The sequence below is a fragment of the Myotis lucifugus genome, unplaced genomic scaffold (assembly GCF_000147115.1).
Source record: "Myotis lucifugus unplaced genomic scaffold, Myoluc2.0 scaffold_232, whole genome shotgun sequence".
Lineage (NCBI taxonomy): Eukaryota > Metazoa > Chordata > Mammalia > Chiroptera > Vespertilionidae > Myotis > Myotis lucifugus.
Genome location: NW_005871280.1, coordinates 467,587 through 479,180, shown reverse-complemented (window position 1 = coordinate 479,180; position 11,594 = coordinate 467,587). Strand labels below are relative to the sequence as shown.

At 42.3% G+C, this 11,594-nt stretch overlaps 1 protein-coding gene across 1 annotated transcript; it reads right to left on the bottom strand.

Annotated features, from left to right (window-relative positions):
- Positions 1 to 1,112: 1,112 nt before the first annotated feature.
- On the bottom strand, positions 1,113 to 11,256 carry BMP2 (bone morphogenetic protein 2). Its single transcript, XM_014464021.2, is given in 4 exon segments — positions 1,113 to 2,480; positions 2,483 to 3,088; positions 10,145 to 10,494; positions 10,608 to 11,256. Coding segments are annotated over 4 exon segments (1,320 nt in total). The 5' UTR covers positions 10,736 to 11,256; the 3' UTR covers positions 1,113 to 2,244.
- Between the last annotated feature and the right edge of the window lie 338 nt (positions 11,257 to 11,594).

Here is an 11,594-nt window from a genome sequence, read left to right as displayed (position 1 = left end):
TAACCAAGTAAATCAGAACCAATGAAACAGAAATCAAGAGTGGCTGCAACTACCAAATGGATGTAAATGCTTGTGCTATATTCTCACTCTCTAGAGTATTTAAGCTGTTAAGACTGTGCAGTCTGTCCCTCATTCCCATGGCAAGAAAGGGTGGAGAATGGCTGGAGGACAGAGCCTACCCTTTCCTGTCAAGTTGGATCTAATCCTCATGATCCTCACCTACATGAGAGCAATCGGGATACAAGATAAAAAGAAACTAAAAGATTATAACAGAAGGAATAAAAGACAGCTCGTTATTAATTTAAAAAATATGATCTACATAATCTCGAGCGAGGCAAGGATTAAACCTATCACACCCAAAATGTAACTCCGTTCACGGTCATCGCAAGTTCATTTCTGGGAAGAATCTGGTTGTAAGAGTCTATTCCATTGCTAACACACCTTTTTTTTTTTTTTCCTTTCAGCCAACTCAAAGGCAAGGATATTAGAACTAGGCCTCACCAATCTTAGCAGGACCAGAGGTGACACAAATTCCTAGAAACTGACCTAAAATACTTCCAGTAAAATAATGGGGAGTTGTGGGTTTGCTGGCTGTACTGACATACCCACCCACAGAACCCTTCCTTGGGTCTGATTTCAGCCCGGAGCACAGAAGCCCTGCCACTGTTAAGTGTTCATTCTGAGCAGCCTAATTTGACTTCATTCTGCTTGGGCTTCAGTCCAATTGGCAGATGGCCTTGTAGAAGCTGATCTCAGACACTTTCCCTTTCTAATTTATTGGCACCGTTGCCTCTGTTGCATGGGATATCATCTCTGAAACTTTATCTTGGATTCCCCAGGTTTTGCCTGTTTTGTAGCTTTGGTTTTCTCTTAAATCTTTCTGCCCCAAAGAGGTTCATGTGAAATACTAAATCACTGGTAATTCCTTTAGTGCAAATACGAATTATCAAGTGACTTGCTTGCAAATTTCCTACCATTCCTTGCCTTTTCCCCACCTCCCTCCAAAAGGGGTAACTTCAGAAGCAAAAAAATGGAAACCCAAGGTAATCACTATGAACACTGTACAAACACATCATTTTCTCTTCTTACAGGTTGGACTTTATAAAATGAAATGCCAGAGCTTTGAAATTTATTATCTGAAATAAGTTTAACATTTGGAGAAATGTGTTCAAACACGTAACCTTGGAAAGAAAAGCAAGCTGATCGAACAGAGAATGGGGTGGGCAGAAAACATGATGAGTGCAATTTTGCTGTGTGTTGGGCGAAGTTCGAGAATTGGGTCCTTCTGAGCATAAAGAGCTCCCAGATGAGGTAAAAGTTAAATGCAAATCAATTTCCAAGTCTTCATGAGGGCCACTGGAAATGAATTTTAATTATACATGACCACAATATCAATAATGAAGAAATCTTATGTTTTATTTCATCCTTTGGCCAGACCAGCCCCTTTGAAGGGACCACTAGTTTAGGAAAGAAGAACAACAAACCATCATTCACTTTCCTGCAGGTTTATCATTTTCCTAATTATGTCTATTGGTCCTGCTTTACTCTTTCTGCAAATTAAGGGGTGGGGGAAGGGTTTCTATATTAGATCAGCATTGTCTGGTTCTTATCCAAATATTCCACCTAATAAGGACATTAAGTTCTCATGGACTGGACAACCACTCTGCAACATTCCTGAGAATTGAATAATATAATAATCTTGAAAGTCAGCAGAGTAGATTATCCACTTTTTTTTTTCTGGACTTGAACTTGTGACCTTAACAGTAGCACTGCAAAAAAGCAAATGTGCTAAGCACTTTGCCAGAGTAACCTTCCATGTAGACTTTTCATCTTAAATACACACAACTGAAAACAACTACAATTTTTGGAAAATTATGTACAAACCCAATACTTCTTTTGATTACATATAAATACAAATTAGCTATTTTTCCTAAAAAGTGGTTATAATAGTAAATAAATACAAAATAAATCTGACCATTATACTTCATGTGCTGGGGTTGAACCCATATAAAATGTACAACTAAATACATTTTAAAATCTTTAAGGAATAATTCTCTGATTAAAATATTTGTTTTCCCAACTTCTTTTCGTAGATATAAATATATTTTTCAAAATAGCTGTGTTTTTTTTTTCTCTCCATTCCATTCCATAAATAAAGTCTTCATTGGGAAATATTAAAGTGTCAACTTGGGTGTTTTTTTTTTCCTAAAATATATATATATATATTTATTTTATTTTGCTGTGCTAACGACACCCGCAACCCTCCACAACCATGTCCTGATAGTTCTTTAATACGACCTTTTCGTTTTCGTCAAGGTACAGCATGGAGATAGCACTCAGTTCCGTGGGGACACAGCACGCCTTAGGAATCTTAGAGTTAACGGAGTTGACCAACGTCTGAACAATGGCGTGATTAGTGGAGTTCAGGTGATCGGCCAGGGGAAAGGGGCACTCCCCGTGGCAGTAAAAGGCATGATACCTGGGGGGGCTACGATCCAGTCATTCCACCCCACGTCGCTAAAGTCCACATACAGAGGGTGTCGCTTACAGCTGGACTTGAGGCGTTTGCGCTGTTTGTGTTTCGCTTGACGCTTTTCTCTTTTGTGCAGAGGATGCCCTTTCCCATCGTGGCCAAAAGTTACTAACAACGGTCTTATTTGGGACCAGCTGTGCTCGTCTTGGTGCAAAGACCTGCTAATCCGAACGTGTCTCTTGGAGACACCTGGGTTCTCCTCTAAGTGGGCCACTTCCACCACAAATCCGTGGTTGGCGAGTCTCTGCGCGGTCCACCGCATCACCGCAGGGGTGACGTCGAAACTCTCCCATCTGCTGGCATTCTGATGAACCAACCTGGTGTCCAAAAGTCTGGTCACGGGGAACTTCGAGTTGCCTGCTGCAGGTTTTATGATTTCATAAATATTTATTCGGTGATGGAAACTGCTATTGTTTTCCAAAGTTTCCTGCATCTGTTCCCGAAAAACCTGAAGTTCGGCTGAGGTGATAAACTCCTCGGTGGGAATGGAAGTTAAGTTGAAGAAGAATCGCCGGGTTGTTTTTCCACTCATTTCAGGCAGTTCTTCCAAAGATTCTAATTTGATATAAAAAGATGGGGGGGGAAAAGAAGAAAAATACTTGGGTAAGATAAGTAATGACAATCTGATTGTATGTAAGAATTTGTAAATCTCCCTTCACCCATGTATAATTGATTTCACCCATGTATAAGTTGGCAGCCAGAAGATAAAAAATTCCCCCTTTCAGCTAAAAATAGTTTCCCTTTTCTATACATTTATGTTAATATGCATGTCATGAAACACAAGGTCATCATTCATTGTTATGTTTTTAATGTAATACATGAATACTGCTTCCAGGTGGCTATAATAATGGGGGAAATGGTGAAGCATTTCTTTGGAATTCACAGACTTTAGGGCCAAAAAAAAAAGGCAGCACTATAGTTAGTAGAGGTCTAATGAGTGAGGATTTGAGGAAATTATTGCATTTCGTAAAAAGAAAAAGGCTTTAATGTCAATCCCTTAAGCGGTATTCTAAAACATTGCTCTGCAATTTAGATGATTTACAAATCTCGATATACAGATTTCAGTTTCCTAATTAAAGACTCTGAAACTCAACATCAACGATGACATTTTGCAAAGCACACCCTACTATTTTACTCAAAAATCCAGAAACAAAGGCATGTACAGGAATCTACTTCTTTGCAAACGTAAGGGTGGTACTGGGACACTGTAGTAATTAAGGCCAGACAATTTCAAGAGAAATATCTTCCCAAGTGTTGTCTGTCCTCTCACCTCCTTATGACCTCAACATCAAAATCTCATTTTAGATGCTTTTAAAAGAAACATAATGGCTCTCCTCTGTTTGTAATTCCTTTATCTTTTCAAAAAAATAAATCATCTTAAAAAACAAATACCTACCCAAGAATAGACACAAAACAAAACAACTGATAAAAATCTATAAAAAGGCCATTATGACAGATATAACACAGAAAGATAATCTCATCCTATTACAGAATAATCTTTATATATCTACTGTCATTATTTCAAAATAGACATTTAAGTGGGTTATGCATAAATGCTCTTTCTGATTTAATATTCCTGAATTTCAATAATAAGGAGTACTGTTTTTTAAGCAAACAATAAAAAATAGCATAGCACCTTGAATGATGTAGTCTGCATGTCATCATAGGTACACAGTGTTATTAAATGGATAGTACACAACACTAAAATTTGAAATATTTAGGTTCATTTTCTTCTAGCTTTACCACATCCTGTCAGTTGACTTTCAAAAAACATATCTGCTTTATTCAGGATCCAACGTAAATGCTAACAAAATCTCTTTGGCCACAGTTCCAGGTCATCACCTTAAGAGGATACCATATTTTCATTAATTATATTGTTGTATTTTTCCTAACTCAAAGAGCTAGGAAACCTGTGTAAACCTTCATCATCAAAGCAGCCGTGATCAATGTAAGCTAAGTGGAAGCATTGAGTTCAATAGGGGCAGTTTATGCCAAATTATGAAGCAATGCTTCAATGTGAAGCTTCTCCAACTCTAACCTTCACATGAAAACACCTAGGACACCTTACATCTTCAAATGCAGGTTCTGATTCAGTGGGTCTGGGGTTGGGCCTGAGATTCTGCATTTCTAGGTGAGGTGATATTGTGAGCTCATGGACTGCCCTTGGAGGGTAAAAGTTTTAAGGGATGCTTTTCATATTCAAGTTCAAATTACTGGGAGCACATTTTTAAGTGCCTTTTTGTTGAATAATATGAAAATGCCCAGAACCACTAGTGCTGGCCAAGGAATGAGTTGAGGCCCAATGAAGTAGAAAGACCTCCTAAAACTCATCTACTTGGACACAGAGACTATCAGGCCAAGAAGTGAGCCCTCTAACCCACACCTACTGGGGATACCTTTTGAGAGCCACCCACATTCTAAACCCCACTGTAAGTGAGCAATACTGCAGACCAAGCACTATTTTTAAAATAACCTTCCCACCAATGGAACTGGGCTCTCCTCAGCGGTTCCCAAAAAGCATCAAGAGCTGTAGTTAGCTCCTTTTCCTCTCCTCCTTGAAATTCAGGAGCCCTCTGATATTTTCCCGGAGTGCATTCTTTAAGTAGAGAAGCCAAGGGGTATCAGAGGAAACAGGTTACCAGAGGAAAAAAGGAATGAAGTAAAAATCAGCCATGTTCCCCAGACACAATGCCCCACAGCCAGGCCTGAGCCTGACCTCTCCGGATGCCAGCACCCCTAAGAACACCTTTTCTTTTAAGAGGAAGGAAAGACAAGTTATCCAGGGCATTTGCTGACCAGCTATATTAATGAAGGTGCCTAGAGAAATCCCAATTGCATCAGAAACTCTGAATCTAAATCCATAAATTTTCAAAAAATTATAAACACAGACACATGGATACACACACATAGCCAGAGGAGGACAAGGAAGGGACCTTCTCCAAGGCAAGCATGAGAGACAGGTAACTGAAGTAAAGAAGATGAGTATAAAGGAGGCAGAATATAGAACAGTAACCCTCCAAAGATAAATATAAAATTGAATCAGATAAAACTGCCACCTTTTGACCAGATTTGACCTATAAAAACTGCAATTTCATGTGCTTCAAAATCTCACTGGGGATAAGTGGCAAAAAGGATAATCACTTAGTTACCTTAACAAAGGGGTGGGGTGGGGAGCACTGTTGAATAACATCACTTAATGTGAAGACCTTTCTCTGACTTTCAGCTTCATCTCAGTCAACTTATTCCTTGAAGGAGCCCTCTTTCTCCTTCATACAAAAGCCTGCAAGACAACACACCCCTGCTACAGACTCAGGTCAGAGAAGTAAGTGAGAAGTTCTCTGAAACCCCCAACATCAAGTTTTTCTTCAGGGTTGAAAAATCAAAACCGATGTGAAATAAAGTAAATTAAAGGAGAAAAAAAAAAACTTCTGCAAATGATCACAGCAAGCCTGGGGAGTCTGAAAATAGAGAGCATTTACCTAAGTAGGTAATGTATGCTTTTTGGGAGGTTTATACAGTTGTTAATTCTCTGGAAATAACTCTTGTGGAATAATCTGAACTTGCCAAGGGATTTGAGGATTCCAGCCTATCTCAGACCTGGGTTCCTGAACCCAGTTCTTGACCAAATAAATGTTCTTCACATTTATTTAAAAGTTCTTAACCAAATAAATGAAGCTATGATGGCAAATACGTAGGGGAAAGAAAAATAAGGCAAGGGCATTTAAACCCTCCTTCAAAAGCGAAGAACCATCTACACTCTGTCAATTCTTCATCTACATCAAAATAATCCAAAGATAAGGATGAATTCTCCCAGCCAGCCCAGGTCTACTCTGGCCTGCTCTTTCCTAGATAAGGGGAGAATATGACCTAAAAGAAAAAAGTAATAATGCTAATGATAGCTAGGGTGATGAATGCTTCTTTGGGCTGGCTTGGGACTGAGAGCTTTATATGAATTATCTCACATCAAACTGAATCCAGAGAAACTACTATCTCATTTTGTGAATGAAATAGTTGGACTCAGAGAGGTTATGTGACTTTCCTAAGGTCACAGAGCTAGTAAATGAAGAGCAGAACTATGGACTTCAGTCTATTGCATTTCCCTAGATTCCGGCCACTAGACGGCACTACATAACATAGAGATGAGTCAAAAACTCAAGCAAAAGTCAGAACTATTAGGAGTACTCTAATAATTAATATAATGATAACCATACGGTGAGTTATTTCCCAGCTAAAGGGATAGAAACACACTACCCAAGTGTGGTGGAGGGAGCACAAAGAACTAAATGAGCACAAGAGTACAGTAGCAGGGCCTACTGGGACATACAGATCTTGTTTGGAACCACTGATATTTTGTGGCCGCCTTTTTGTCCTATAGTATGGTGGGTTTTAGCAAAAAAGGTGAGTGATCATAATGTTTTGAGAATTTGCAACACAATCTGGACCCCCCCCCCCCAAAAAAAAAAGGTCCATTAAGATAACAATAACAAAAACCTGGGGATATTCCAGAAAACCAGTAAGGTTGGAAATTACTGTCCTAAAAATCAAAGTGGTTGAGAATAATAAATGATACTTTCTAGAATATAAAATAATGGTTATAGAATTGCTATATCAAGGAGAAAAGATAAAACACAAAGGTTACACTGACTCAATTTTTTAAAAAGACAACAAAGGAGAGGGCAGGTAATACAGGAAAAGTATGGTCAGAATGGCCATAATCACCAACCCTGATTTGGCTTCTACCCACACTTAGCTCCAACACTTTTGGAATGATGTTGTGCCCTCTTATTGTCCTCTGACTACTTAGTGAAATACACAAAGGGCAAGTCTAAAAAACAAAGACAAAACAGCTCAAAGAGAAAGGAGCAAGATTATAGAGGAATCTCTCTCTCTCTCTCTTTCTCTCTCTCTCTCTCTCTCTCTCTCTCTCTCTCTCTCTCACACACACACACACACACACACACACACACACAAGAGAACAGAAAACAGTGCAAGAACTACCACTGGGCACCACAGCCTCAATCTCTCTGAGCACGTCCAAATAGAATGTCTCTCCTACTCATAGGGGTCTTTCATAATCACACGGAAATACCTGGGGACACTAGGGAAGCACACCAGGAAAGTGTTGCTTTCGGGGGTGTCTAATGTCCAAATCCTTTGGTTGCCCTGGGAATGTGACCCAAGTTCTCCTTCATGGGGAACGTTCCTGTTGTACGGATATTATCACAATAATTATATCTGTGGGAATGCGGTTAATCTTTATGTCAAAACTTTTGTCACAGAGGCAAATAATTCAGTTATTTCATGCAAAAAGACTGTCTTTCAGAGTCTGGAGAGCAAGCATGTGGTCCTTGTATATTCCAATCTGACAGGAAACTGTAAAGACTGTTTGCACAGCCAATGAAGTCAACCCATTTCAATGTGTTTCTCACTACAGCAAAGCACAAAACACTCTTTCCAATTAGAGAAGTAATTTTTCTATACTCAGTGGCAGTTTGCAAGGCTTATGTGGCCGAAGCACTTCTTAATGACTTTGAAAAAAGAAAATTTTTTCAGCACTTGGGCTTTCCCGGATAAAAGCCATTGCAGAAAGGACAAGACAAAGTTTAAGAGGAGAAATGACAACTGATAATTTTGTCTCAGATCACCTTCCATGTGGTCCCTTTATCTTCACACATTGGTTGGAAGAATGCCATCATATCTCTTGTCTCGTAATTTCACCAAATCTCCCAGATCCCACCCACAAATAAAACCAACAAGTAATTCTTGGAATCCGACCCTTTGGTCCTTTACCAGATAAATGCCTATTAATTCTATATGAACCAAATTCTGCTCTTAAGCCAGCAGCCTTCATCATATGGTTTATTAAAAGATTTTTAGTGCTATCCATGCCACAAGGATGTTTATAAAAACCAAATCCTGGTTATACAGATATAAAATGGTCTTCAAATAGTGCAATATGTAGCCTAATGTTGATATATTAGTTGTAACAAGAAATGGATTTGCTGAAATTTGGGGCAAAAATTACATAGCTTTCCTCCATCATCTAACTGCATTAAGATCTGAGGTTATTAAAAGTTGATTTTAAGCAAGTTGGTAACTTCTGTACTATTTCACACATAACATTTACATTTTTTAAAGATACAGATTCTGACGTATTAACTAAGCATGCTATTTAAGTTAAAATAACACATTCAAATAATTTGCAGCCAGTTCAGTTTTGATTAAGCCACTTCTAGAGAAAGAAATATGTAGACGTCACTGATGGAATCCTCATGCACCTGAGGGTTTTGGGTGCCAAATGATTTAAATGATCTTCCTTTTATGTTATAAGAGACACATACTTGGCCTGAACAGTAAAGAATGGTTTCCATGCTAAACTTCCAGGAGAGGTGGCTCAAGCAGCCGTTCTTATTTTTCTACCCCCCAGAAAAACTATTCTAACCAGCATCAGCTGAAAATGATGAGCTGGCTCTCTAATCATCGCAAGGTTATGATGAAAACATTTCTACATATCAGATTGTAGATTCCACTTGAAATTTACCACCTCAGCAGGGCTAGGCAAGAAAAAGGGAACTTCGCTCCCAGCTCTCCAATAGCCAACAAGTGGTTGCCCAGTGACATGCAACTTTGTACCCTTCTCTAGAACTTGAAGGAACCTGTGCTCTATTTAGAATGTATTAAGCCAAAGGGGCAATTTAAAAGTGTAGAAAAAGAATTGAAGTGGAACATATTTTTGACCAATTGCTCTAAAAATCTAGGTACAACACAGATCTCAAGAGCTGCTCTAAGACATTTCATATCCACTGAATGCCTTTCTGATGAAACCAGCAGAATACCCTACCTTAGAAAAACCGCATCCAGTATCATAAAAGAAAATCCACATTTCAATGCACGTGAAGGAAAACAGGCAGCTGCTGCAAAAGCTTCATCTGAGGCTTCCCTAGTCTCTACTGGGAGTTCATCTCAGATTTAAGCACAAGACAAGAGAGTCATTGTGGAAACAATAAGATTGATTGTGGAATTGATCTCCCACGGGGATTAGATAGGGATTCGAAATTTTCCAAACCAGGCCCAGATCAACTGTAAATTAGAAAGACTTTGGGCCCTGGGCTTTGATTTTTCAATACAATCTCTGAAAATTCTGCCCTTGGCTCTGTCTAGCCTGAAACCCCCGCTTAAGCAGGAGAGGCAGATTTATAGAGTGAGGGTTTCCAAACAGACGGAAAGTGATCCCAATCTGCCCTCCTCCTTCTCATCTTCCCCTATGGAATTCTTGCACGTTTAGCTGACTAGGGGCATGCCTTTTGCCCTCATCTTTCCCATCACTTGATTTCTCTCCAGTTCCAGGAGGAGGAGTCGCTCTGCTGGCTGCAAGCCAGGAAAAGGGTGCGGATTTACCAATGGGGAATCCCTGGCTCCCCCACCACACAGGCAGGCAGTGAGTTACAGCCAGGTTCAGAAAGGCTCTTACAGAGACTAGACTGGAAAAGGCTTCCGTGCCCTGGCCAAGCTGCCCTTCCAGGGATGCCCGCAGTCTGCCCAGGGTGGGGCGCTTTGCGGGATGACTCCCCGCCCCCGTCCCCGCCCTCACTCCCCTGCTCCACGCCTCACCTTCATGGTGGAAGCTGCGCACCGTGTTGGCGAGGCTAGCTGCCCTCTCCAGCCGGTGGTCCGGGGCGGGCGCGCCCGGCTGGCCCGAGTGCCGGCGGTACAGGTCCAGCATGTAGGGGGGCACCACAGCGTCCCTGCTGGGGGTGGGTCTCTGCTTCAGGCCGAACATGCTGAGCAGCCGCAACTCGAACTCGCTCAGGACGTCGTCCGAGGGCTGGGACGAGGAGCGGCCAGCTGACGCCGCGAACTTCCTCCGGCCCAGCTCGGGAATGAGGCTGGCCGCGCCGCCCAGGAGGACCTGGGGAAGCAGCAACGCTAGAAGACAGCGGGTCCCGGCCACCATGGTCGACCTGCAGACAGGGCCGACATGAGTCACCGAGTTCCCCGCCCAGCCCTCCCCCATTCCGCCCCCGCGGCCTCGGCTCCCGCTCGGTCCGCCCGCCTCCTCCACCAGGGTGCCCACCTGGCTTGCGCCATTTGCGGGGATACTTCAGAGCAGCGGAAGCTAGGACGTTTCGGAGAATGGAAGGGCCCTCGTTCCTGAGCCTTAAGGCTTTCTCCCTCCCATTCCCCTCTTAATTCCTCTGACATTCCCCCCAGCGTCAATGACTGTCACCTTTATTTTCTATGAGACTCGCGCCGAAACTGCGGGGAACCTGGGAAAACCACTACTGGGTCTGACACCCCTTGTTTGTCCTTTAAACAAACTCAAACACACACTGCTCAGCGCTCGCTTGCAATAAAAACACGCACAAATGCTGCATGTGACTTCCTCAGAGGCACTGTATAGAACTTCCTGATATACACACAAAGTCTATGAATTCCAGACCTAGTAGACTCAAGGCCACAACTTCCGAAGCCACTTACAACTTGTGGCCCACGCCTCTAACCTCAGGGATGCCAGGACAGGCCACTCCAATCCCGGACCCTTCCCCCTGATGCAGTCAAGATACAAAGCTATCTTCCTGGGATGGCCTTAATGGCTAATATCTATGAATTCACATGTCAGTACAAGGTGTCCCTCGAATTCCTGGAAACAAACAGGGAGAAACCCCAACTTTCAGTCCAGTCCCAAACGGGACGCGGCTCTGAGCAGAGACAGCAGGTCTCCTGGAGAAACTTGACGAAGGGAGACGGGATGTCCCACGGCAGGACATACAGGTTGGCAGCTAACGGGTGGCAGCCAGGGGCATCCTCTCCAGGGGATCTCTGACTTTCTTTAATCATCTAAGTGTTAACAGCCCTAATAAAATACCTAAGAGGAGGAGGAGGAGGGGCGGAAGAGTTTGAGCCAAAAGGGCGAGGCTGTCGCCGGGGAGAAGGGGGGGTGGGGGGGGCAGTTGTATGGGGGCATTCCAGCAGGGGCTCGGCTGCACGTGGACTTGGAGGGGGGTCTGTTTACGTCGGGCCTGGCGGGACCCGGGATGGGGAAGGACTCGGCTATAGCGGC